Here is a 27,924-nt window from a genome sequence, read left to right as displayed (position 1 = left end):
GGAATTCACGTTGTCCATCAGACCTAGCTGGGCCATTTGCCCCAGAAAAACACAGATGCTCCACATCCCTTCCTTCCACTCCCTCCTGTGCTGCCATTGCAGGGAGAGGCCAATTAATTACGGTGTTTGTTCTGCCACCAATAACGTGACCCGTGACCTTATTCTTTTAAAGCTGCAATTTTTGCATTTGTTTCTGCGGCTCAGCCCTGATGCGGGACCTCGATGGGACAGCCAACAATCAGACACAATTACAGTGATAACACACCATAACAGAAAAATCAGCCCCTTTCTCTCCCTCCAGAGTGCTGGATTTCTCTGCTGCGGGGCAGGGGAAACACCTGAGCAGCAGCAGCAGCAGCACCTCCTGCTCCGGGGTAAGCCAGGGGCTGTACCTGCAGCGACACCCGACACCCCCGGCCCGAGATGGGAATGGTTTCCATGCCTAACCACAGCCTCCACCAGGCACTTGCCTTTTCCATCGGCAGGACCTGCCCTGGATCCTGCTGGAAAAATCCCAGCAGAGGAATTCTGGGTCTGGTTCTGTCCCTTTGTCTCAGCTCTCCTGCGACTGTCGCCACCCTTGCTCCTCACAAAGACATTTTCCTCAAGACAGATTAGCAGAAAACATATTTGTGAACGTATGAACAGATTTTCTTCTCATGATACATAACTTTGGCATGCAGTCAGGAGACGATGATGATCTTTTTCCCCATCTTCCCTTGCTAATGAAGAGAAACTGCCTCTGGGGTTGAGGACAAAAGGTGAACTCTCCCTGCACACAATTTACACCTGCTGAGCACATGATTTCGGGCATCTGAAATTCCTGTCTTGGCAGGTGTCCCGGGGACCAAGCCACACGCACGGAGACTTACTCTGGAGGTAATATTTTCATCCAGGCATTAAATAAAAAACAGACTTGAGAGGGATGAATTTTGCAATACTTTCAGGCATCTCATTTTTTTACTTAACCTTGTAAAACTCTTTCACTCTTCAAACTTATGAAGCCCAATGTTAAACAATCAGTAACTAAGATAAAAAGACGGCAGTAGTTGAACAGAAGCCTGAAGTAGGGGAGAGAGCAGCCCATCCCTGTTTATTGGTAGCTGCACTGAGAAGGTGGGGAGAACCTCCCCTAGGAAGTGAGATTGCTCAGGAAATGTGATCCCTATGAAGTTTTCACTTTCCCTTAATAAGGAGAGTAAGTAGTACAAAGCTCTCATTTTCTACCCCTTCAAGATTTTGCAGGTTGGAAAAAGCTGATGAGACACAGCAGTGCTGGGGTGCAGAAAATGTTCACTTGGAAACCGGCCAGAAATACATTTTGCAGTCATTAACTGCCCTGTGTCAATAAAAATTTGTCATGAACACTGACAGTGCAGCTACATGTGGGTAGCTGTCCAGCTTTTCTGAAACACTTTGAGGGGTGGGAGGAAAGGGGATTCTCCTTCTCTCATTTGTTAGAGATTGATGAAACAACATCTAGTGGGGTACATATATGGGGTAGGCATCCACATCCAGAACTCGTATGTGTTGGATCATGCTGGAAAAAGCATTTAAATACTTTTTTTTTTTGTATCCCAATTATTCTTCCTTTGTGCTCCAAAAACCACACACCCTAAAACATATCCTTAGAAAACAATGAATCATCTGGTCTTTTCCCTTTTATTTTCAATTCTTTCTCTTCAGTTGACAGCTTCTAAGCCGTAGTATCTATTAATTCCGGCTGCCACTCGAGATCTTAGCCCCTTTTAAGAGCACTAATGTTCCACTGCTCCCATCACCAGTGACTGAATATCACTGACTTTGCAGAACTCACGAAATCCAATCCTTGCAGTTGTTTACTGACTCGAAATGACACCCAGACAGCTGAAGACCACGATCAGCTGCGCGGGCGGCGGAGCCGGGCCCCACGCGTGGGCCGGAGGCCTCCGGTACCGCCTCCGGTACCGCCAGCGGCGCAGCCCGGGGAGGGGCCGCCATGGGCGGCGACCCCCATCACGCAAGGCCGGGGATGAGGAGGCCGCAGCGGGCCCCTCCCCGCGGGCCCAGGCCGCAGCGGCGGCGCTCCCGCGGCCTTGGCGGGGCAGCCGCGGCCCCGGGCGGGGAGCAGGGCGGGGAGGCGCCGGCGGTGTTCGAGGCGGAGCTCGGGGGAGCCCGGCTGGCTGCTGCAGGCGGAGGGCGGGCAAGGAGAGAGCCGCCCTCCCCCGATCTCCTCCCGGCGGCCGGCGAGCAGCCCGCAGAGGGACGCGGGCTCCCGGCGCTCCGCAGTAAGTGCCTTTCGGGGTCTGTGTGAGCGGGCTCGGAGCCGCGGCGGGCGGGATGAGGGAGCGGGGCCGGCCCGGACGCGCGGGTGCAGCCGCGCCTTCAACACCGCAGTGCCTTTTATTATAAAGGCATTTCAAACGCATCCTGCCCTGTGCCCAGAGCAGCTGCGGCTGCCCCTGGATCCCTGGCAGCGCCCAAGGCCAGGCTGGGCAGGGCTGGGAGCACCTGGGGCAGGGGAAGGTGTCCCTGCCATGGCAGGGTGGGACCGGAGCATCTCTAAGGTCTCTTCCCACCCGAACCGTTCTGGGATTTTATCGTTCCATGTGGAAGGCTGAAGAAGAGCACAGGTGGATGGGATATTGGGAAGAAATCCTTCCTGTGAGGGTGGGCAGGCCCTGGCACGGGGTGTCCAGAGCAGCTGTGGCTGCCCCTGGATCCCTGGCAGTGCCCAAGGCCAGGTTGGGCATTGGGGCTGGGAGCACCTGGGACAGGGGAAGGTGTCCCTGCCATGGCAGGGTGGATGGGATGGGTTTTAAAGGTCCCTTCCAACCCCAACCATTCCATGATTCTATGATCTTACGCAGCAGCTTTGAATACCAAGTGCTCTCAGCCTCCTCCCCTTGCTTTATTTAAGCTTTTGGATGGGAAAAAGAAAAAAAAGAAAAACAAACAAAAAAAGGAGAGTGCAGCAGTTTTACAGAAGTGGTGCAGAGCCCCTGGCAGCTGTCCTGTGTGTGGGTCATCCCTGTGCTCCCTGATGGGAAAGGTCCAGCCTCAGTGTCTCCCTGTCCAGGCCAGCTGCTGTCTGCCTGTAGGTATCTATATATAATAAATAAGGAGGTTGCAGAGCTCATTAACTATATTTTTTTTCTTGGCTGGAGCTGATAAATATAATATCTCCCATTATAAAAAAGTCCCCAAATTCTTGGTAAAAAATAGCACGGCTGTAATTACACTGAACTTTGTAAAATGAAACTAAGTTATTACTTCCGCTGAATGCACTCGTGGGACCATTGCTTGATGTCCTAAACTTCTCTGAGTTCTTACCTCTGTTAAGCAGTCAGTAAATGTTGGTAAGCCTGATTCTACAGGAAAAGATGTAAATGTCTGTGTGGAGAGCTTGGGTTCCAAGGCAGCCAGATTTACTCCCTCCTTGACTTCCTCTGGTGTTACTGTGAGCAGGTAGTACAGGTGTGCTGACAGCTCCTTTCACCTGCTGCTGGGAAACAGGGGCTCTCCTCCTCTCCAAAGGAGCTGCATTTTCTTCTCCTCCCTGCTCCTTTCCACTCTTTTCTTCACTTGTTCTTGGCTCTAGTTCTTCAGGAATTTTCAGTGATGAGCAGTGACTGATTAGCCAGTAAAGACTTGGTCTGATAGTTCAGGATCTTTCTGTGTTAATATGTAAAGCAAGTCCAGTATTGCCCCTCCAATAGCAATAACCAGAATTTTATTCATTTTAACATTAGGCATTAGGAGTTTACTTAGTCTGAAGTTGGATGGAAGTTTTGAGTAGGCACAAGTGTGCATAAAAAATGACTCACACCTCTTGGATCTAATTGGTAGCATTGCTTTGGTTGTGTATATATATGGATTTATACTTTGTTTTGCTTAATTATGTGTGTAATAACAAGGTTGTGAGCTAGACCTTGCTGCATAATGTAGTATTTTCTCTAGAGATGCATTTCTACCTGCTGCTGTCCCTGACAGGAATTTAGGAAGCTGGCAGGAAGTGGTCAGTGCAGAGGCCATTCGTGCAGAGCAGTTTTCCAAAGGACAGCTCCTGCAGGTTCCTTGCTGCTGTCTGCTTTGTCTTCACACAAGTCTCTGCAAGCTTTAGCAAACATTTGAAAGAAATGTGGGTTTTCTGCTGTCAGTCTGCAGTTGTGACTTTCACCTTCCACTTGTAGCTGATGGTTTCAAAACAGGGCTTGGCATTTGCAAGTAGCTCAGTTAGGCAATATCTTCCTTGTGCTGGTGCTTGTTTGTGTGCTGGCAAATGGACCTGGGGAGATATTTGCCTTTTTATGGGCTGGGTACCCTCATTCTCAGCCAGAGCTCTGCCAGCCTGGCTGTGCAGATTAACCAAGCCACTGTATGTTCTTGGCCTCGTGGCTGTAGTTGGCAGCTGGGTTTGTGCAGGGATTAGCTGTGTCACGGTGGGTGTGCTCCTGGGAGCACAGGATGTGAGCACCAGGGTGCTGATCCCTGTCCCTGTCACCCTCCTGGGACCTGGTGGGAGAGGGACACCACGGCCGAGGTGGGAAATGGGAACAGGTTGGGCTCTGCTCCCAGGGACAGGAGCAGAGGGAACGGCCTCAGGCTGGCCCAGGGCAGCTCAGGGTGGGCACAGCAGGAATTCCCCCATGGAAAGGGGGCTCAGGGATTGGCACTGCCCAGGGAGGTTTGCAGTGCCCATCCCTGGAGGTGTGCCAGGAATTCTGGAGGTGGCACTCAGGGCTCTGGGCTGGGGACAAGGTGGGGACTGGGCACAGATTGGACTCCATGGTCTTGGAGGGCTTTCCCAGCCTCAGTGTTTCTGGGGATTCTGTGAGATAAAAATTAAAGGGTGCGAAAAGAAAGCTGAAGCAAGTGGGACAGAAGTAGATCACCCTTTATGGAAGGATCCCTGCACTTCCACTGCTCCATGGGTGCTTGTGGCTCAAACTGGAGCCACTTGGGGTAAACACTATGGAGCACAGAGACCACAGAGCTGTTTGCAGCAGCAGCTGTTGGGCTCTAGGCCTCCACTAATTATCTCTTGGTAATGTAGATGCGGCCTATTTCTTCCAAAAAGCTTCACTTTAGGAAACAGCTTTTCTTACGTAAGGAACAGACAGTTTGTAATCAGAGCTCTTCCACAACATCACCGTATTGATTTTGGAAACATTCCATATCCCTGAATGACTCTCTCTGGGCCGGGTTCCCGAGCCAGCGTGTAGCTCTGTCTCCAGGGGTTTCCAGGTGAACTCACCCCGAATCACAGCCACATCCTGTGGATGGAGTCCAAAGTCTTGGACTGGGTTGTTCTTATTTGCTTTGCAAAGCTTCTCAAACGAAGTGTTGGTTCTGATTTCAGAGTGATTCTGAACGCAGGCCCCTCCTCCAGGATTAGATTTGCATGTGCTATCAGGTCTCAATCTGTATCCCAGGATATAAAACTAGGCTACTTCCTTGCCACACCTAAGTATTCACCTAGTTTGTAGCTATTTTTTGAGCAGGTTCCTGTTTGTGTGTGCAGGTATATGTCCAGTCTTGTAAAAAGCAAACACCTTGTTTTCTAACCCCTGCTCCTTGAGTCTTTGGCTAGGGAGCAGAAGGAAGAGCATGGATAAAGTGCCAGCATTGGGATCAAGTTGAACTGGCAGACTGTCTGTTCCAATATTCACATTAAAAATGAGGGGAATGAAGAATATATAAAAAAAAGGAAACAGCTATAAATTATCTGACAAGAACATTTCCTTCTAGTGGCAGTAATTGGCTTACAGTCATTGTATTGTGTGCGTGGTTGATGGCTGATATTAACCCCCACCAACAGTGAAAGCAAGAGTGGCTATCTGAGAAGTTTAAGTTAAAACAACATTGGCACAAGAACACAAAAGTATGGAAATCGTCCTGCACACATTAGTCAGTGATCAGGCTGGAGACCAGGCTTCCCACTCCTTCCAGCAGGACAGGAGGGAATTGAAATACTTTCATCTAGAACTTGATAAATATATTGTGATGTGTGTATGATGGGAAAGCTCAAAATACCTGTTGACATTGGAGTTTCTTTGTATTCCTGTTAGTCCTTAGATACAGTTCTTGGGATTACAGCCATCCCTCTCTGCAGTGTTGCCTCATTCCCAGAGACATGTTACTGTCTGTGGCAAGACTATTGCTATTGAAATTCCAAGAGGGATTTACACAGAGGACTTTTCCCCTCATCATCTGTAAGTGGGAGGGTAATGCAGCAGAAGGAAAAGAAGTGGTTAGGCTAAAATCGAAGCACTGGACACTAGACATTCGAAAGAGGAGCTAAAAAAGTTTGTTCCTTGTGGGACAGAGTTCACAGCAGTTGCTCTGTCATCTAAAGCAGGGTGGGAATATCTTGGTGTCTGAGTACAGAAGGCAGACGAAGCAGTTGGAAGCAGTAGGACCAAGAGAAGGAATGAGGATAGGTTACCTATTTTCTGCTTTGTTTCTCCTTTATTTTTGTGCCTGACAAGTGCTACAACCACTTCTGGGCATGGGAGCCGAGCTGGTTGCCTGTACTGGAGCGTGGGAAGGACTTTCCCCATATGGTGAAGTGCTGCTTGGCTTCCACTTACCGGCACAGGGTGGCCAGGGGGATTGGGGGTTTAAATCCTGCATGCAGGATGTTACCTGGCTGTGGGGTGACCCTGTGAGCTGAATGGATATCGGGGGTTGTGCTCCTGTGCTTGGCTGGAGAGGTGGTCTTGGATAATGACTTTAATTGCAATGCCTGCCTTGTGTTTGAGAGCCCAGAGTGACCGGGGAGGCTCCAGGGCAGGCTCTGGAGGGTGGCTGTGTCCGTGCTGCATCAGCCCTGGTGGGACCTTCTGGAGCCCTTCCTTGGGGTGTGTTGTGTTGTTCTCACCAGACATCTGCCTTGCAGGGGAAGCATCTCCACCTTGGGTTGGGTTAAGCTTTAATCAGTTCCTTTCCAGCTACTTCAGTTGCTCTGGCCTGACATCCCGTTGTAACATTAACTACTCCTGGCTTCTCAAAGGCACAGGAGAGACAGCTTGCTAGATGACCTGCTTCAGTGGGTGCTAATTGGGCTCTTTTCTGGTTACATCCCCTTTTCTTCTTAGTTGGCCGCTTCCTGCATTGACACACCCTGAAACTGCCGGTAACAGACCAGTACAGCTTTAAAGGCTGAAGGTACCCCCAGTCAGAGCTTAACTTGCTGGCCTTGCTGCTGGGCCACCGTGGCCACCTTGAGTAGTCCTGCGAGAGGGATGAGAGCTGGGTTGGAGGCAGCTGAGGGTAGGACTGCAGCTCTCTGGAGAGGCAGGACTCAGCTCAGCCCGGAGGGACACCAGTCTGCGCCTCTCATCGTCCCAAACTCACCTGAGGAGCTTTGGGAAGGAAGGAATTAGACAATGCTCCTGCGCCAATGGCAGGTTATGCAAACCGTAGTGGAGATGATTATAAGTTTTCTATTTTTAAGCCTTGCCTGGAGTGACTCACTTTATTAGACGTGTTCGTTTGCAATGGAATGTGAAGCGCCCGGATTCCATGGTAATGGCCTCGTAAGGCACAGGGTATCCAACATAACAGATTGGGTTTCTCCTCCCAATTTCCCTGTGCGTCTCAGAGCCTGTGTGATGGCAGCGCGGGGCGGCTCACGCTGCTGCGGCGCAGCTCTGCAGCCTCCATCCATCTGTCCCTCTGCTTCTGCTGCACTACTCATCCTGCTTCGCCCTCCAGCTCGTGGCCCTGGGGCCGAGCTCCCCGCCATTCCCCTTCCCTCACTCCTTTCATTCTTTCCCCCAGCTTTGGCCATGGGCTGCTCAGATCCAGCCCAGTACCCGAGCAGAGAAGCGCTGGCGGTTATGGTGTTTCCCTTTCAGCCACTTGCTGCCTCGGGTGGGAGTGGGTTGCACAAGTCCCAAGAACATCCAGACAATAGTCTGGCAGCTGGCTGGGCCGGGCATTACGGGAAGTAAGGAAGGCAAGTCACTCCCAGGAGCTGTGCCAGCCTGGTGAGGGCTGCGGGTGGCAGAGGTTTGCCATGTGGGACGCACTGCTGAGGGTGGTTGAAATCCCTTCTTTAAAAACCAGGCTGTAAGAGGTGCCTTGTATGGTTTTGGGGTTGAAGCAGTGTCAGGAGTGCATTAACTGCTGAAGTGGAGCCCTTGCCTTTGACACAGCAGGTCCAGAGTCTGATACCTGGGGAGGGTCACCTGGGCACCTTGCCAAGGCAGGGAGCTGGTCACCAGCCTGGGTCTGGAGGGGGGGACTCCTCTGGAAGTGGCTGTTCCATGTTGCTGTAGTCCAAGTGAGTGTGACTGATGGTTAAGAAATGCACCAAGGACTTCCTACTGTGACTAGGGTTTGTATTAACTTTTGGAAATTGAAAGCAGGAACTTGTGCTGATAAATCTTTTGTGTAGTTTCCATTTTGTGTAGACTGCTCTCCCCACCCTTTGTGTCCTTTCAAGTTTAAGGTCTATTTCTTCTTATCATGTATCCTTTAATAGAAGTTTGAGCTAATGTCCCTCTGAATCTTCACCAGTGCTCAGCTGTTCCTGGGAACTGTTCCCTGGGGTTATTGAACTCCTTGGACAGTCACTCTATGCAGTAGCTACTCCTTGTGACATGCTCCTGGCTCTTCCCACGCCAGCCAAGGGCTCCTGCTCCTGCCACAGCTTGTTCTACAGCCTGTCAGGGACCTCAGCCCACCCTCCAGGTGAGGCCATGGGTCCAAAGGTGCCATTTATGGCTTCTATTAAAATCAAGGGTAAGGCTTAACATGCAGATTTACTGTGTCAGATGGCACTGACAGCACTGGAACACTCCAAGCCGCTTTTAAAGGTGATTCAGAATATTTGTGTGATGGAAAGATGACATTTCTGACTGTAGTGCTTCTCATGCTGGTTGCTATTATAATTTTCATTAAAATAAAATCCTATTTCTGTCACAAGCTATTGATCTCAGCTTGGAAGAGAGGCAGGTTGCAGTACCTGCTCACAGAAGAGGAGGGGTTTGTGAGCGTGGGCTCTCCCCTGGTACAGCCTCCGTGGGAACCACATGGACTGCATTCCTTCTCCTTTCATCTGCACTGGGGTGGATCCTGCTCAAAGCTGGCAGCAGCCTTCCTCAGCCGTCTGGGACAGAGCTGGGGGAAAAACCCAGTGCCTGACCAGAGCCTCTCCTTTCCCTGTGGCTTGTGGCCACCAGGCAGTGCTCAGTCCTTTCCAGAGGAGACCTTGTGTGCCATTTGCTGCCTGCAGAGCCATTCCTTTCAGGAAGAACCAGAGCTGAGCCGTGCCCTGGCAGAGCCTGGGGCAGCCTGGTGCCAGTGGTGCCCGGGCTCTGCCCACCTGCAGTGCCCTGAGCTCACCCAGCCTCATCCAAACACATCCTCAGAAATGTGGGCTCGTGGTTCCCGGGATGCAATTGAGCTGTTCCAGGTGCAAAAGCACCATCTGGTTGGAATGCCTGTCTGGCTTTGTGCTAGAGTGGCTTATGCTAAGCCCTATTTTCCTTTCTCTCCTGAATAAGCTCCTCTTAGGGATGGTGAGCAAGATTGATGTGGCAATTTGAGCAGCTGGTCTGCCGGGAGAGTTCCTTTCTCAGGAGAATTGCCTGTAATCGGCTCCCAGCTCCAAGGAGAGCTAATGCAACACGCCCCGGGCTAGGCAAGGAGTGGCGAGCCCTGAGGCCAGAAATCCTCCTGCACAGGGGCACAGTCCCTTCGTGGGTGTTAGAGATGTTACCTGCAGGATGAGAGTGGGAAAGCTGTGCCCTGTGGCATGTCTAATGTCACTTCAGCTGGAACAGCTGAATCTGACTGGGCTCAGGTGACAATCACTGAGCTTCTTAGTCAGTGGTTAGTGTACCTTGTGCTCGAATTCCATGGAAAGGAATGCTGTAACTGGCAGGTGTGTCCCTGGTGTCCCAGATGAAGTCTCAGGAGAGGTCCAAGCCAGGGGACGAGAAGCAGGGCTGAGTGTTGTCTGTGCTTGCAGGATCCGTGGTTCTGAGCAGGGATTGTGCTTCAGCCACCACCCTTCCTCCTGAGCTCATACAGTATGGAAAGGGCACTCTTCTCTTTGTCTTCCTGCGAGCCAGCATCTCTGCAGACGTGTGACACGGCTCCTTGGAAGATGCTGATTTGTTCCTTTTCAGCTCCCTGGGTTGTTGTGTCCTGGCACAGGTGCTTGAAGGGCTCCAGGCTCTCAGAGAGACTCCTTTGCTGCTGCGTGAGGGGTGTGCAACTGCTCCAGTACTGCCACCAGCCTTCCTGGGGCAGCAGAGCTGTCATTCCTGTCTCCTGGAAGCCTTGGGCACAGGTGTGTGTCCCGCAGTGCTGGGTGGGGTGTGCAGTGCTCCTGTCACCGTCTGTGCGGTGTGGCTGCAGGTGGGTGAGAGTGATGCCTGCCTGAGCTCCTTCAGTGTGGGGATGGCCTGGGCAATGTTCCAGCTGCTCTTCAGCTCCTGTGCTCTCCTGGATGTTCCAGCTGCTCTTCAACTCCTGTGCTCTCCTGGATGTTCCACCTGCTCTTCAACTTCTGTGCTCTCCTGGATTCCACCTTTTGTTGCAAATTTGTGACTGTCCATAGTCTTCCTCTCTGTTTTCACAGAGGTGCTGTAGTGTTTGAAGCCAGACCTCCACATAACTTCCCTCCCAGGAGCTTTCTTTGTTGGGGTTTGTCTGTCACTTTTCTCTTTCACTCCCTGTCACAGCACAAAGGAAAGATGAAGCTGATTTTTTTTTTTGCAACCATAGTAAGAAGTAAATGGAAAATGTGCTACAGGAAAGGTAGTCCTGTGGGAGTTTCCAAGAGCATAAGTGCCCCTCTTTGCAAAAACTTGTGGGAAGCTGCAAGCCCTGGCCTTCTGTACATGGTCCCTTACGTACTTTGTACACACAGCAGCTCTGCATCGAATGCCTGCACCAGACATTGTGTGGGGGATTTCCTCCAAGCTCAGTGTGCTGCAAGCAAAGTACTCAGGGAATGAGCTCAAGGTTTGGCTTGGGAGAGACTTCAGAACTCATCTCATTCCGTGGGCAGGGACACCTTCCCCTGTCCCAGATGCTTCAAGCCCCAATGACCAGCCTGTCCTTGGGCACTGCCAGGGATCCAGGGGCAGCCCCAGCTGCTCTGGGCACCCTGTGCCAGGGCCTGCCCACCCTCCCAGTGAGGAATTCCTTCCTTTGAGGCATTCCAGCCTGGGAACATGCCTCCATGCCCATCCTGGCATGGGGAGCTGGCTCCCTGCTGCTGGCCCAGGGCTGCTCCCCATGCCTGGTAAGAGCGCTGGTGCTGCGGTGTTGGCACAGGGCTGCACACACAGTCTGCCCCACTTTAAGCCTTGTTGGTGCTAAATCGCTGTCTGGGGAGTGTGGCCAGGACAGGATGGCCTGGGGGGCCCGGGGTGCTGATGGGATCCCCAGGTGGGAGGGATGCTGTCCCTGCCATGCTCCAGCCCCGAGCACCGGGGAACACGGAGCAGACTGGGCTTGCTTAACATTCCGGTCAGTCCCATGCACATTTGTCATTCAGGACCCGAACACTGGGTCTATTAAGAATGTGCCTGACCCACATAGGGCTGGTTTCAAGCCCTCTGGAGCTGGGTGTAAAGTGCCACTCGGTGCTGTCCCTGTGTGTGCTGCTGCTTCTCGCTGTGGGCCCTGCTCCTGCTGCACCCCGGGTAGGACGGGCTGGGCTCTGGGCAGCTCCTGCCTGCGAGGCAGCAGGGACTGCAGCAGGGGTGTGATGGGACGGGTAGGCAGCTGCAGGAGGTGGTGAGGAGCTGGTCAGATCTGCTGTGGTGTTGGGATGAGGGTTTGGTGGCCCTGTGACTGCAGACAGGCTGCTCCTGGTCTGCCTTTCCGTGGATTGGCAGTACCTGTCACAGTCAGGGTCACTGTGGGGTATGTGTATCTACCCTGATCTAAATACTCTTTCATCCTTCAGCTTTCTCAGCAGACACCAGAGCACTCTGGCTTGCCTCTGTCTAGACTTTGTTTAGAAATTACTAATATTGCAGTGAAAATCTCTAATTAAGACATTGCTACCCTAAATTTCAACTTGTCACAACATTGTCATTAGTTTCTTCAAATGGTTTATTCTGTGTGTACCAGATCCTGACATGGTAAAACTGCCAATTAATTTTTATCTTCTTTTCTTACAGTAAAAAATGGCATTTCGGAAGGCAGTGAAAGGAACTGCTGTCATTGGAGGAGGTGCCATAGCAACAGTTTTTGGCCTCTCTCAATTTTCTCAGCATAGAAACAAACACGTAAGTATTAATTATGATTTTTGATAAAATAGGAAACTTAAAATCTGTCACAGCATATGTCAGGCTTGTACAAATAGTTTTTAAAAATGACCTTTGGCTGCCACTGAGGGCTTTACTTAGTTGCAGGAGGAGTGGAAAGACCTGACTGAAGTAAAAGGGCTGTCTCCACAGTGTTTTCAAGCTGAGAAGCTGGAAGTGAAACCACCAGCACTACCTGTGAACATCCCAGCCTCAGCAAGGTGCTGGTGCCAGCTCCTGTTGGGTTCCTAGGGCTGGGCACAGGATGTGTGCCAAGGCAGGCGTAGGGCAGGCTCCTGTGCCTCTGGTGGGCACAGCCCAGTGCTGTGGGCCGGGGTCCCTGCAGGGCTGTGCCCCAGCTGAGGGGGCATGCACAGGGTCAGCTCCCCCAGCAGGGCAGGCTGGTGCTGGAGCCCTGTCACAGTAAAGCAGCACATCCTTGTCAGTCTGTGCACTGGATCTTGCTGCTGGAGAAAACAGATTTCCCTGGATATCTGCTCCTCCCAGCAGGGCTGGAGGGGCTGTGCTCTTGAGCTCCCTTCTTCATCATTGCACCCTGGACTTGTTAGGGCTGGCAAATTCCTCTGAGACTCCAACCATTCCCCAGCGCTGCTAAGGCCACTATGACCCATGTCCCCACATCCACAATGGTCTTTAAATCCCATTTCTGGCTGTTTCTGTGGGGAGGAGGAGGAGCAGCTGGGAATGAGATGAGTCATGTCTGGGGAGCCAAGCTGGGAAGTGGATAAGGCAAGATTCTTATGGCTTCAGATACTGCTGCAGAAAATAAACCCCAGCATTTCAAGTGAGCTCCCCATCGGGCTGCCTGCCTTGCTCCGAGCTGGTAATGTTCTCTCCAGAGTCTTTATCCCAGGGTTTTACAGCCTGCCCTCATTACTGTCAGAAATGGCAGCTGCAGCTTTTAGGACTGCTAAGTAAGAGAGTTGGAAGAGAAAAGTCACCAGGAGAGCTCACTTGTTGCATATTGTCTGCAGCACTCCAGAATTCAGGGAATTCCTCTTTTTCTGGGGATGGATGGCCACTATGAGCTTCCAGAGACAGATTAAACCCCAGGGTTTTACAGAGCATGACCATGGAGTCAAAATCACAGAACCACTCGTGCTGTTACCCCAACTAATTTTTCTGTACGCACACATGTGCTGGCATTTTGGGTCGCATTTATGCAACTGGAATTGAATCCCTGAATCCCAGAACAGCAGGGGTTGGAAGGAGCCTTAAAGCTCATGTCATTCCAGCCGTGCCCCATCCCTTGAATGTCCCAGGCCAGGTTGAACAGGGCTTGGAGCAGCCTGGGACAGTGGGAGATGTCTCTGCCATGGCAGGGGTGGCGCTGGATGAGCTTTAAGGTCCCTTCCCACCCAAACCATGCTGTGATTCTGTGATTTGGCCTGGAGCACTCAGACACCTGCACGGCCCAGGTGGCACAGTGAGCCTTTGCTGGCTGTTTCACCAGCACTTCCAGCACTGATGGGGACACAGAGTTGGACACAGATCTTCCTGCTTCCTGACTGCATTGCTGCATTCTGGTTTTGGGCCTTTATTTAATGCATCAGCCTCAGCAGGCTGGTGCCAGGTGTGAGATGGGGTGTTCTTGGACGTGCCAGGTTCAACTGGAGATGACTGGTGGCTTTTCCTTCCCCTCTCCCCTCATGATCACTGAGGGGAAGGGCAGTGCTTTGGTTTGGAGTTGTAGGACTCTGCTGTCCTTTCCCAGCCCTGCTCTTCCTGGTGTGTGAGTGTGTTGTGGGTCAGTAGGAATTGCTCAGCAAGGTGAATCCAGTAGTGTGATAATATGATAATGCATCAGGGCCTGCTTTGGGGAGTTCCAATTACTGTATTTTTTTGTTTAAATGAATAAGGATGATGAATTTGACTCTGCAAACCTACCTGGAGATTTACAGTAGCAAATTAACAAGAGCACTGGATTATGGATTACCAGATCACTTTATAACTTGATGATTAAATTCAAACTGCCAAACTAAATTCCTCTCACTAAGAGCGTAATCAAAACCATTCAGGGAACTCTTGCCTGAGAAATTGTAGATATAAACAGCAATTGCTTATTTCAGTAAACACACTTGTTCACTGCCAAACTAATCACATTACTGCAGATGGAATCCCTGTGTGCAGCTTTTCTTCACTCCCCCATTTAATTGACAGCAAGATGCATCATATCTATATCAATTCCTGGTACTAATCACTCTGCTTATATTCCAGGGCTAATCTCCACACTCTGGCTATACCAGGGGCTGGATGCAGGGGACTCTGCTTTGGGCTCTGCTAGGAGCCATTTGTTCTAAATAATGGGTTCAAAAGCAAACCTAGACATGGAGTCAAACCCACCTGATGCCAGTATTTCTTGAACTCCAAATCTGTCTTTTTTGGTGTTCTGTTATTTTCCTGAAGTTAAGTAGCATGCTTGGAAATTTCTCAGGAAATGTAGTGTGAAGTAAATTTGGAGGTGGGGATTTTCCCTCTCCAGAGCTCGTGGAAGTCGATCACGTGTCGCTGAGCTCCATCAGCCAAAGCACGTGCATGATAGGGTGTTTTTAGTGTTCCCAATTTCCTGCCTGTCACTGCTGTCTGGCAGTGGCAGGGTGGCCTTTAAGGTCCCTTCCAGCCCAAACCCTTCTGGGATTCTGTTATATGCTTTTATTGTACTTTGGGGCTATAAAAGTTTTTGGCAGTGCTGGAGCCAGCAGGGCCAGCGGGAGAGCAGGGCAAGAGGCAGGAGCACGTGGGCATGGGCAGAATTCCGTGGTCAGGAGAATACTGTGGCAGCTGGGTTTGTTTGAAGCTCCCAAACTTTTCACCTGTCTCCTCCCAGCCCCAGAGTGCCTCAGGAGCTGCAGGCTGTGTTTGAGGGCTCTGTGTGAGGGCTGCTGTGCCTGTGAGCACCGGGCAACAAGCAGAGTTTGCTGCCTTTGCAGCTGGGCACAGCTGGGCACAGCTGGGCACTGCAGCTCCTGGGTGCCCCACATAGGCTGGGGGACAGAGCTGATCCCACAGGGATCACCATGCTTGAGAAAAACCAGGATTTCTTATAAGTCTTATTTTTTATTTCTTGTCCCCAGTCCCTCTCCAGCTCTCCTGGAGCCCCTTCAGGCCCTGCCAGTGGCTCTGAGCTCTGCCTGGAGCCTTCCCTTCTCCAGGGGAGCATTCCCAGCTGTCCCAGCCTGGCCCCAGAGCATTGGGGCTCCAGCCCTGGAACAGCTCCAGGACCTCATTAGATCCTCAGTATGAAGTGGAGGACTGTGTCTCCAGCCCCACTTTCCCCAGGGATTGCATTGTACCACAGGAGCAGTGACAGTGGCTGCTGCTGTCCTGAGGGGTTTTCAGGAGCTACTTGCATTATAGTCAGTATCATCCCTGATTGCAGGATGAACCTGCCCATTAATTATCCTTGGAATATGCACTTCCTTGAGTCATGGCTACTAGTTTTTAGATTTTATTTTCAGCTTTATAGTAGAGAGAGGGACACAGAACTAATGCATTTAAATCATGATACTGCTGAGGAATGAGCAAATAATTCTGAACAAAAATATTTAGGCTGCATGCACCATATAATCTGAACTGAGGCTTTTTGTGCTTGGCTGGAAAGGAGTTTCTGTGGTTTGTCACTTGAATTTTTATTAGTCTGCTCTTTCCTGTCTGGGAGATCTGGGCAGAAGCTATTCTGCATAGTTAAGTCTGCCATTTGGCCTGGAGACTGCACCTAAATTAGGTCTTAAATTAGGGTTAAACAGGTTTTTCTGGTGTTCAGAGTGTTTATAATTTTTAAGAAAGTCTGGAAACGTTTAGAATTCAGTTTAAGTGGATGTTAAGAGCAGTGAGCCTTCAGACTGCTCAAACTCTTCCTGCTTGAGCCGTGGTCCCTGGTAGGTGACTGAGCATCGGCCCTTCTCTCCCCAGTCACTGCACAGAGAGCAGCATTGGCTCTGGGAATATCAGCCCAAAGAGATCCCCAGGGCCATTCCAGGAAAATGGAAACTGCCACGTTGTTAAGCTTTGTCACTTTAAATTGTAACGTGCTGTAGGACATAAACTGCATTGCTTAGAAGTTTCTCAAAAAGGAGGTGAAATTGGAGTTTCTTTGGTGTTTCAGGGCACTCTGCTGACAATCACATCACTCCTGAACCTCATTAAACTTGAGCTTGGATTAATGCCACTGCATGAGATGTGAAATGTACACTCAGCTCTGCATCCTTTGCTGTGGTGAATTTTTGGTTGAGAGTCCAGAGCCCAGCCATGTGTCTGTTTATTAAAATGCTTCCTTTGTAGTGTTTATTAAAATAATAACAGCATCCTGTAACGTTTGAGAGTTCCTAGAAGTGATGAATACAGGCAGTAACACTTGAGTGTGGTGTTACATTGAGGTGGGCAAGGCGAAGTAGAGGTGTGGTAGCCCTTCATGCTTTTGGTACTGTTTGCTCCTCTGTTTAATATGTTATGATTGTGAAAAGTGGGGGAAGTGGCTGGGAATAAATGAGTTAACCTTTGTGGCTGTAGAAGAGGCTGTGTTTGGGGGTGTCTGTCCCCATACGTGTGTGTGCAGAGCAAAGCCAAGGCCTCGTGGGCTGTGTTCCACCTTTGCAGGGTGCCTTGGTGCAGGTCCAGGCTGAAGAAGCTGTTCCAGTGAGGAAGGAGCATCTCCCCACGAGAGAGCAGCAGCTGGTGGCCCTGCAGAGCTGCGAGGAGTTCGACGTGCTCATCATCGGCGGGGGAGCCACGGGCTGTGGCTGTGCCCTGGATGCAGCCACCAGAGGTGAGGGCCTGGGGCTTCCCCTGCAGGCTCCTTTGGGGTACCTGGGCTCTAACAGACTTCTCAGAAGGACCCAGAGGCAGAGGGTTGGTTATCCTGGCTGGGAAACCTCTGTTCTCAGAAGGCAGAAGGACCCTGAGGAAGGTCACGCAGCAGATCCATGCTCCCATTGCCCCACCTTTGGGGAACTGGCCAGAGCAGAGAGCCCTGAAGCTCTCAGGCTCTTTAACCTGGACCTGTAGCTCAGAAACAGAGGCAAAACCCCAGGAGAGCCTTTCAGTTTGAGCTGGGAAACTCTCATCCAGCAGGTGTGGTAATGTGAATGGATAAAGCAGTTGGGACTGAGCACAGGGAGATAAGTCCAAACTCCAGCCTGGTTGTTATATTTAATAACACGGGACAAAGATCTTCTCACTTCTGCCTCTGCTGTGCTCTGGCAGAAAATGCAGTTGTAAAGCAGACAGAAATGATTACAGTTAATCTCTGTTTATCCTTTTCTTGGGTATACTGGTTATATCAGTAGGTCTCTGAGGTGTGAAATATTCACGGGCATTTGGTTAATGAGTTGTGTCTCGTTGCTGTTCATTCATGGAACTTGCTCTTTTATCGTGTTTGCTTCGCTTAACAACAAATTTTGCTTTTCGTGTGTTTGATAAATCTTCACCAAATTATTTCTGATTGTGTCCATTAATCTTCAGTCACATTCGACAAAAATAAATTGCTCTGATCTTTCTAAGTTACCAGTAATAATTAGATTTTTTTTAAGGACATAAAAGTTTTGGGAGACCAGTAGATGTTAAAATCTCAGTGTTGGCACTGCTGAGGCCCTTCAAGTGCTGTGTCCAGTTCTGGGTCCCTCATGACAAAAGGACATTGAGGGGCTGGAGTGTGGTCGGGCTCAGTGATCCTGGAGGTCTTTTCCAGCCCCAGGGATTCAGTGGTTAAGGCTGATCAGACTGTTTCCTGTGTATGTCAGAATTCCAAGCGTGCCCCACGGGTTTGGGCGCCTCTGAGGCAAACTCCAAGTAAGCAGAGCTGCCAGTTGTCTCCCTCTCTGGAATGCCACTTGAATGGTTGCTGAAGAGGTGTAGAGCTCCTTGCTGCAAAGGGTTAAAAGTGTCCATGGAGCCCCTCTGTTCCTGCCGTGCATCCAAGCTGTCATTTCCCTGGGGAGCGTGCCCCCTAATGTGCAGTAATGCCTTTCCATTGTGAAATACCCAGCTTTTAATGTGCTGCTGTTTAAGTTCTGCTTCGACTTTTCCCTCAGGAAGAAGGCTAAAATTTTTCATTACAATATAGACAGTGCACTACACTTTGAATACAAATTTATCCATGTACAGAGTAATTTTTCTTGTGATTGTCTCTACCCTAGAGAAGTGTCTTTAATGAATTACATACAAATTGTGTAATTTAAGAAGTTAATTTGGTTTTCTGGTAACACAGGACTAAAAACAGCCCTTCTAGAAAGAGATGATTTCTCATCGGGGACCAGCAGCAGGAGCACTAAATTGATCCATGGTGGAGTGAGGTACCTCCAGAAGGCCATCATGAAGCTGGATTTAGAGCAGGTAATTTTTTGTGCTGGTTGTTCAGCAAGAATTGCTGGTAGACACTTCACTCACTGCCAGTTAGAGCTGAGTCTCCTTTTGAGCTTTCCAGTGCTGGATTCCAGTGTTTGTTCCACAGCCACTGTGCATGGGAAGTGTCTTCTCTGGGAGAGCTTTCCAGTACTTTGATGGGCAGTGTCACTGCCAGGCCTTGCAGGCTGTGGGTTTTGGGAGAGGCAGGCAGAGACAGGGCTGATCTCAGAACAAAAAGAGCTTGAAATAAAACAAAATTAAAAGAGACAGGGAATGTCATGAACCCGGGGGACTGAGTGGCTGTCCTCTTCTGGAATGGGAGAGAAAAGATGGTAAATGAGGGATTTAATTTGGAATGGGAGAAAAATATTGTAAATGAGCAACTTATTTTGGAATAAGGGGAAAAAAGATGGTAAATGAGTGATTTATTTTGGCATGGGAAAAGAAAATATAGTAAATGAGTGAGAGTTTATAAATGCTTTTGTGAATTCTTGTGTGGGTGGAAGCCTGATATTCCTGTTTTGAGGAATCACATTGTCTCTCCATTGGAGCCTCTCAAAGTATGTTTTAGTGGCTGAAATGCTGCTGCACGAATGATGATTTTTCAGGGGGAAATATCCAAACCCTGCAGTTATCCACACAGAGAAACCCACCTTTTCTGCCAAAGAACAACTCCATGTTGATGCACATTGATTGGTTTGGAGAAGAACCCTTCTGCATTTGCAGCTTGGAGTTGGGAAGGGGGGGAGCTGTGGGAATTGGCATGGAGCTGTGCTGTGGGATCAGTCCTAGCCCTCCTGAAGTGCATCCTGCCCCTTGTTAGGGCAGCCTGGCTTCTTGAGCTTTATGTTCAAATGAAATAATTATGAAACTGTGCTGCCAAGACACCAAGGTGAAACTACCAAAGCTTTATTTTATTGGGGATCCTTTCCCTTAACCTTTGGGTTTCTCAGCAGATGGCAGTGAGAAAGCCCAGTGACAATGGTGGGAGGTGATGATACGTGGATAAAGTCTGTCACTGAGTGTTTGCCCTGGTGCCAGGGCTGGGTGCTGTGGCACTGACCCTGGCTGGTGTTTTGCAGTCCAGGATGGTGAGGGTGGGCTGGAGGAGGGTGGGTGCTGTGGCACTGACCCTGGCTGGTGTTTGGCAGTCCAGGATGGTGAAGGAGGGCTGGAGGAGGGTGGGTGCTGTGGCACTGACCCTGGCTGCTGTTTTGCAGTCCAGGATGGTGAGGGAGGGCTGGAGGAGGGTGGGTGCTGTGGCACTGACCCTGGCTGCTGTTTGGCAGTCCAGGATGGTGAGGGTGGGCTGGAGGAGGGTGGGTGCTGTGGCACTGACCCTGGCTGCTGTTTGGCAGTCCAGGATGGTGAAGGAGGCTCTGGAGGAGGGTGGGTGCTGTGGCACTGACCCTGGCTGGTGTTTGGCAGTCCAGGATGGTGAAGGAGGCTCTGGAGGAGGGTGGGTGCTGTGGCACTGACCCTGGCTGGTGTTTTGCAGTACAGGATGGTGAAGGAGGCTCTGGAGGAGCGTGCACACCTGCTGCAGAGCGCACCCCACCTCTCAGCTGCACTGCCCATCATGCTCCCCATCTACAAGTAAGCTCTGCTGTGCCTTCTCCCCTTTACCTTGGCTTCTCACAAGCAAACCCTGGCCTGGGAGGGGTTTCTCAAAGCTGTCCCAGGGGAAGCTGCTGGGCTGCAGAAGCACAAAGATCACTTGTGCCCAGCCAGCAGTCGCTGCTTTGGGGGGCACATCCTGGGGTGCAGCCCTTCCAGCACCCCAACAGGGACAGCTGCAAAGAGCTCTCATTCCCAGGATGGATTTGCTATTCTTTCAGTGCACCCTTGTCCCCCCAGTGTTCCCAGCAGGTGCTGTTCAGTCCCTGTGAGCACAGGGCAGTTGGGTGTGCACAGAGCAGGTTCCTCCTCCTCTGAGGAAGGCACTCAGTGCTTTGGGTTGGGTTTTCAGTCTGTAAGAGCAATTACTTACTGGAACAGACTATTTAGAGCAGGGAGGTTTTGCTGAAGGAGCTTAATTTTATTAAGATCATTCCTGTTTTTATTATTCCTGTCTTAGTGTGAGGGGTTTGTAAGAGCTGGAGCTTGAATAAGTTAGTGGCTGCCTGCATTTATTGTGGTCCTGTTTGTGCAGGAGGCCTTAGACCTTGCCTTGGGGGAATCCTCTCAGTTTGCACACCGCTCCAGTATCTGACACAGAGGCACAACAGCCCCGTTTAGATCCTGATTTTAGAGCAAATAAATCCTTGAATGTGCTTGACTCACTGCAGGGAGTAGCTCAGTTGAAAACAGTGGCAAACAACACCTAAGTGTGGAGTATTTACATTGTCTTGTTACCATGAGCTTGTAATGCTGAGCAAGGTGGAACTGCTGTAAGAACGTTCTGTGTTGCTCACCGTGTTCTGTGTTGCAATAACAGAGTGTGCACGCACTTCTAAATGCTTCATTTGTATCTTCTCTCGCTCGACGGTGCTGTTTCCCCCCAGGTGGTGGCAGCTGCCCTACTACTGGATTGGGATCAAGCTGTATGACCTGGTGGCAGGCAGCCAGTGCCTGAAGAGCAGCTATGTCCTGACCAAGGCCCGGGCCCTGGAGCTGTTCCCCATGCTGCGCAGGGACAAGCTGGTGGGAGCCATTGTCTACTACGATGGTGAGTGGCCTCTCTGCCTGCTCTGCCCCTGGGCTTTGGGCTTGGGCTGGAAACACAAGTGGGAGCCTGGAGATTGTACCCTGGGTCTCTGCAGCCTGAAGGATTCAGCTTGCCTCTTAGTTAGTTTGGGAGATAAGTCATGTTTTCACAGCAGCAGTTAACTGGATGTAGGAGAAAATGCAATGGCTTTCCTTGGCTTTCCTTGGGTGTAGAGCAGAGTGAAAGTGTTCTGGTGGAGATGTGGTTTCTGACCTTTTGGCAGCATAAAAATCTTCACACAAGGTGGATTATAAAGGGAATTATTTTCCCTTTGTAGAACTACATTTAGAACAATTCATCAGCTCATCAGAGGGGTTCTGGAGTGGGAAGAACTCTGGAAAAACACTGGACTCCAGTGTGGATTATGAGGTTTCTGACTAAAGCTTGTGTTGATAATTGCAGGTGTCTCAGACAGAGCCCAGCAGCGTGGAAATCAATTAAAACTTCATATATTTGTGTGGGAAATATGTATGTGCAGATTCTTGTTTGGGAGGAGGGTTGGATTTAAAGGATGGACTTGATGTTTAGTTGATTTTACTACTGATAGAAGCTGCATTTTATCTTATTTTTAAGGTCTGGTGGAAATGCAAAATTTGCAAATTTAGCAAAATTTATTGTGGGATTATGTGACGGATTTTGTACCCAGTGCCAGGACCTGCCATACACAGCACACAGAGAGGGAATTCAGGTTTATTTTTTCCCTATCCTGAGCTATTCCTTGGCTTGTTTTAAGGGATCCCAGGAGCCAGAAGAACGAAGTGGTTCTCTTAACTGTAATTACACTTCTCATAAGAGCACTATAGCTTGAAATCTATTTATAATCTAGTGAAGTTTCTTCTGATTAAATAAATAATTTGGCTGTATTGTGGCTATTTACTACTCCAGCATTCCAAAGATACATCTTTCAGGGTAGCCTTAAAATTGGTCTTCATGTTTCTTACGTGAATAATTGTTTTAAACAGTGCTGTAAGTCTAAAGATTCAGCATCAAGATGCCAGGTGGGCTTTGATTGCAGACAGGGGCAGGGCAGGGCTCCGAGTGACTGAGAGGTGTCCCTGGAGGTTTAGTGCCATCCCAACAGAGGGATACAAAACCACACTCAGTACTGGGAAGGAAGAGTAAAATAGAAAAAAAAGGGGAAAAAATCTGTCTTGCTTTGTTTTGCTTTCTCTATAAGACACAGCTTAGTTATCCTCGGTTTTAGGCAGAATGGAAAGAAATGATGTTTTGAATTAAAATTTAAAAAGCTCTCCAAGGTCCACCAAGACTCAGTTTCCCTGAAGAGTAAGATGGGTTTGAAGGACTCAGGTATGAAATTTATGAGTGGATAATACACATGTGAGTGTTCTGAGGCTGCACCTAGTGCAGAATGGGGACTGTCCAGCTGGAGCGTTAATTCAGTTGTGAACAGGCCACATTTCAGCTCATTCCTGTCTGTGTCACTCTGCTCTGGGCTGGCCCCTGGGGCAGGTGGGCTCCCGTGGGGCTGGGGCACATGAACTGCTTTGTCCTGATCAATTAACCTGTGTTCTGGCCACGGGAAATGGGCTTTAAGTCACAGCATTTCAGCAAGCTCCCTTTAGGTCTTGTAAATTATTGTACTTGAATTTTAATGATGTACTGTCACACCCTAAATCCAGAGGGATGGAGCACAAAGGGAGAGGGAATGGAACTGAAAGTAGAGGAGGGGGTGATTAAATTAAACTTGTTTTAGTCCTTTCAGAAGGATTAGTCATAAAATAGAGTATTAAATAATGGCAAAGCAAAATACAAGTCTTAAAGTAGGTGACATCTTTCTCTTCTCTGTCCATCCCTTCTCTCTCCCCCAAAGGATGAATTGATAAATTGGCCTTTTAAGGATGGAGTGTCTAAACTGTAAGTGCAGTTAAATGCAGTTTTATCCTCTTTCCTCACTTTCCTTTATTCCTTGTCCCTGTAATTGTTGCAAACAGAGCTGTTAATGATGACGGCTGTGATCCCCAGCACGAGGGGAAGAGGTGCACACACTGTGTGAGCAGGTTGATTTTGGTGTGCTGCAGCCCTGCCCAGGGGTCCCTGTGTTTGTGTGGTCCCTGTGGGGCTGCTGGCACCTCCAGCCATCCATAATTCATGGGGACGCTGCGTTCCCAACCGCGCCAGGGTCTTCATTACATCCTTTAAATTGTTTATACAGGCACAAAGAAATGGTACATCAGAAACGTTGGAAGTACCAGCAAGAGCAAATCACAGCCTTGTCCAGAGGCTATTCCTGCTCTGCCTGAGCATCGGGAAGCCAAAGCATATGTTGGATGTTAGCCGGGGTGTACACAACGTGTCCTATTTATTCAAGGTTTGCTTTGAAGCCACAACTTACAAGTTTGTTTCTTAGGGGGACATGTCAGACTGCATTTAGCATTTGTTGGTATTAGGATACTCCTGAATAGCAAAAAGGCAACATTTTGGGGGGAGAAGGCGGCTGCTATCTGAGCAGGGATCTGTCAGATCCACTTAGGGGCTGTGGGAGAACTGGAGAGGAGGCACAGGGAGAGGCTGGGCTGAGCTCAGGATCTCGGGCAGGATTGTTCCAAAGCCCTTTAAATGGAAGAATTAATCTCCATTTAAATTATATAGAGTTCATTATGATAAGAACTAGGAAAACCATTAAAGCGGGGATCCAGCTGGCCAGAGTGTGTCAGTGTAAAGTGTTCAGCAATTCCAAGTGGCACGGTTCTCTTTATGATACATTATTTTTCTGTCTCTAGGTGCTTGCAGGCTTCTTTAACATATTTTGCCTTGCAAGAGCCCTTAGGTATGTAAGGAAAATCTGTATTCTGGAATCAATTCTGAATTTAGGATGCTAGGGCTCTGCTGACCGTGCTTTCTGAATTTGCTGTTATTTCCTGAAAGAAGAAATTAACACTTCCTGTGTCTGGGACTCTCTTGCTACATCAAGATACCCGATTGTTTAATGTCTTGTTCTACAAATCTCCAGTATGTTTACTGGGATCTAAGTAGTTGTTTTTTGCTTTTTGCATTCTCAGTAGTTTTGCATGCATTCTCTGCTGAAATATTTTAATGTGGAGGTTATTTAAAAGTAGAAAAAGCCTTGGCAGAGGATTTCGCTTTCCCTGTTTACAGCAAACCCCCTGAGAAATCCTTCCCAGGCACACGTGCACACACAGACACACACACAAAAATCAATGCAAAAGAGTAGGGCATTCATTAAGCTGTCAAAAATGGAATAAATGCTTTTTTTTATTTGGGCTCTTGTAGCTATTTTTCCTAGGATTTGAGTGTGTCCTGAATTATGAAATGTTATAGCTTTATAATTCATGTTTGACAAATGGATATTTGGAGATGTTGAGCTGTAATAGGGGTATTACAGACAACTCTGTGGCTGTTTTCCTTCCCTGGATATAAAAACTCTGACAGTTTGTCACTGAACAGACTTTCCATAGGTGAATTTAAACACGCAGCTGCTCGTATTGCCTGGTGTTTCCAGCCTGAGGCTGGGTGGGCGAGGGAAGCCTTGCAGGCACACTGACCGTGGTGTAGCTGGGAAACACTCGGTGTGTGTCCGTGCCCCGTGGTGTGCCAGGGCATTCTGCATCACTGGGCTGCCTGTGAAACCCTGCAGGGTGCAGGGCTGGAAGGGGCAGGGAGCCCAGCACGGAGCTCTGGAGCATTCTGGCACAGACAGGCAGCCCCAGCTCCCAGCGCTGCAGATGCAGGGAGCCCAGCACGGAGCTCTGGAGCATTCTGGCACAGACAGGCAGCCCCAGCTCCCAGCGCTGCAGATGCAGGGAGCCCAGCACGGAGCTCTGGAGCATTCTGGCACAGACAGGCAGCCCCAGCTCCCAGGGCTGCAGATGCAGGGAGCCCAGCACGGAGCTCTGGAGCATTCTGGCACAGACAGGCAGCTCCAGCTCCCAGCGCTGCAGATGCAGGGAGCCCAGCACGGAGCTCTGGAGCATTCTGGCACAGACAGGCAGCCCCAGCTCCCAGGCTGCCCAGCTCCCTCGGGCACACGCCGTGCCTCGCCGCTCCGGTCCCGCCGCGCTTTCCCCGCCAGGGCCCTTTTATCATTTTCAGAAGGAATAAAATCAATGGCCTGCACCAGCTGCATCTTTAACCCAGTTTTGCCTCTGTCGGAGGTGCGGGCGCAGCCGCGTGGCTGCAGGAGGAGCCCTTTGCTCCCGACAGAAGGGCGCTGCCTGCCCGCTGCCCCAGGCACCTTCCCAAAAGCACCGGATGATAACTGCATCTCCTGCTGTACCTGTAACAATTTAATCGTGTGAGTCAGCCCAGTCAAGCATCCCCAGCTCATGACTGGGAGACATGAAATTCATTGTCATTATTGTCCCTGTCATTTTGGATCATTATATCCTGCTGCAGAATTTTCCTCACTTCAGTGCTTTCTTACCTCCAGGAAGCAGGGATTATGGCTGAGGTTGGGGTGGGGGCAGGACTGTGAACTACATTTACCTCAGGGGAGCCACAGATTAAATTGGCTTTGCTTTCTGACTTGCCAGATTCGTCTGTTTGTACGCTCTGGGTTTAAGGTTGGAAATGATGAATATTCCAGTGAATTCAGGGCCTCTCTCTTTTCTTTTTTTAATGCTTGTATAAGCAAAGGATGGGGTTTGTGTCCCTTAAGAAGTGAACGGGGAATAATTCTTCAGATCGTGTTACCAAAAAGATTTAAGATTATTCCTGAGCAAGACAACGTTACTTGTTCATTGTGACACAAACATCTGCGAGGTCCCCGGTGTGTCGTGGCTTTCAGGGCAAGGGATGGAGCTCTGCCGTGAGCCAGGGGCTGTTTGTGGGAGCTGCAGTGGGTCACGGGGTGCCAGGTGCGCTGCTCCCCGTGGGACGTGTCCTTGGGAGGGGAAGGGGGTGATGGGATCCCTGCCCATCTCACTGCTCCCAGGGAACGAGGGACAGGAGCAGAGGAACCTGCCTCACACTGCCCAGAGGAGCATCAGAATAATGTTAGAAACAACTTCTCACTGCAGGAGTGGTCAGGCATTGTAGTAAGCTGTCTGTGGAGGTGGTGGAGTCACCATCCCTGGCAGCAAGCTGGAGCCATCTGGATGTGCCACTTGGGCCATGGTTGTGGGGAGATTATGACGGTGCTGGGTGGTCTGGAGGGTCTGTTGCAGCCTTGCTGCTGTGGGCTCTGTGATCTGTGGGAGCAGGGCTGCTCTCTCCACTGTGGCAGGGCACTCTGTCCCTGCAGGCACTCCCTCCCTCTGGCCATTCTGGTGTGGTTCCCAGGTGGGCTCTCCTGCATGGCACAGCAGCAGCTGGCCGAGCTCGGCACACGGTGGCTGATGCAGCCATCACTGCTTTGTAGGAGCTAAAATCCAGCACAGGGTGGCCTTGATGGGAGCTCACCATGGTGGGATTTTCCCCCTGGGAGCCGTTGGTGGCAGTGGGGACACAGAGAGCTGTGGTGACATCCCAGGTCCCTGCCTGGCGCGGTGGCACAGCCGCAGCGGCCCTGCCGTGACAGGCGCTCACGGTGACATTTTAATGCTGTTTCCATAAACTGACAGTGACAATGTTTAGTTTCATTTTAACACGGTGCTTTTCCTGCCACTGACATGGCAGTAGCAGTGTAGTGACAAGTTGAAGGCTGATACAAAAGAAGTGGGAAACAACGTAATTATAAAGCAGTCACACAGAGCCAGAATTCCAAATTTTGTCTGTCACTGGATGTGGTGGATATTTTGGCTTATTTTTGTGGCTTTCTGGGATCTTAGTTTCAGTAGGAGTTTTAGCTCCTGTGCTGTAACTTGGCAGCAGACTCGATCAGACAGACATTTGAAGGATATTGGGATTTCTTCTGTAAAAATATTTTATGGGTTTTCTGCCTCTTGTTTGTGATATTGCTTTGTTTATAACTACAGAATTTGGAACAAATCATAATAGAACAGGGGTATTGGCTTTAAACAGATTGAAGGCAGGGGTAGGTGGGAGATCAGGGAGAAATCCTTCCCTGTGAGGATGGGGAGGCCCTGGCACAGGTGCCCAGAGGAGCTGTGGCTGCCCCTGGCTGTGTCCAAGGCCAGGTTGGCTGGGATAGTGGAAATGGTCCCTGGTAGGGGGGGTGGAATGGGATGAGCTTTAAGTTCCCTTCCAATCCAAACCATTCTGTGATTCCAAGAGTAGGAAGGCTTAGCTCTTGTGATCTGAGCTGGTGCTAAATGGAGGAGGTCAGAAATTAAGGTGACTACTGCTGGTTATTTAAACTGGATGTGTCAAATCTGAGTTTGAATCTGTTGGGATCAGTTTACCTGTGAGAAGGCTGGAGGCTTCCCCTGCTATGAAAGCTCACACCTTTGGGCAGGTGTTAAAGAGCTGAAATGTGGGGTGTGGTTATTTCCAGCGCATGTTCAGTTGTCCACCATCCTTCCCGCCTGCTTGGGCCTCACTTCAGCCGCACGGGTGCCCAGGGCACAGCAGGGCTGGGCTCTGTGTGCCCTGCAGGGACAGCTGGGGCTGCTGTCACTGTGCTGCTGGGGGATGGAGCCCATGGACGAGTCAGAATGTGTCCCTCTGGAGCAGGACAGGAGCAAGGACATGAGTGCTGCACAGCCTGGAAAGTCTGGG

The 27,924-nt window shown here is 50.1% G+C and overlaps 1 protein-coding gene across 1 annotated transcript in view; it reads left to right on the top strand.

Moving 5' to 3' along the window:
• The first annotated feature begins 2,126 nt into the window (after positions 1 to 2,126).
• The window catches only part of GPD2 (glycerol-3-phosphate dehydrogenase 2), a 47,983-nt gene continuing 22,185 nt past the window's right edge, over positions 2,127 to 27,924 (top strand). Inside the window, exons 1-6 of the mRNA XM_050976994.1 lie at positions 2,127 to 2,267; positions 12,132 to 12,239; positions 16,875 to 17,043; positions 18,484 to 18,608; positions 20,119 to 20,216; positions 21,125 to 21,429. Of these exons, the coding sequence (XP_050832951.1) occupies positions 12,138 to 12,239; positions 16,875 to 17,043; positions 18,484 to 18,608; positions 20,119 to 20,216; positions 21,125 to 21,429 (799 nt within the window). The 5' untranslated portion in view covers positions 2,127 to 2,267; positions 12,132 to 12,137. The remainder of the gene's footprint in view (positions 2,268 to 12,131; positions 12,240 to 16,874; positions 17,044 to 18,483; positions 18,609 to 20,118; positions 20,217 to 21,124; positions 21,430 to 27,924) is intronic.

The sequence above is a fragment of the Serinus canaria genome, chromosome 7, assembly GCF_022539315.1.
Source record: "Serinus canaria isolate serCan28SL12 chromosome 7, serCan2020, whole genome shotgun sequence".
Taxonomy (NCBI): domain Eukaryota; kingdom Metazoa; phylum Chordata; class Aves; order Passeriformes; family Fringillidae; genus Serinus; species Serinus canaria.
The sequence above is the reverse complement of the archived record's forward strand: the minus strand, read 5'-3'. Positions and strand labels throughout refer to the sequence as shown.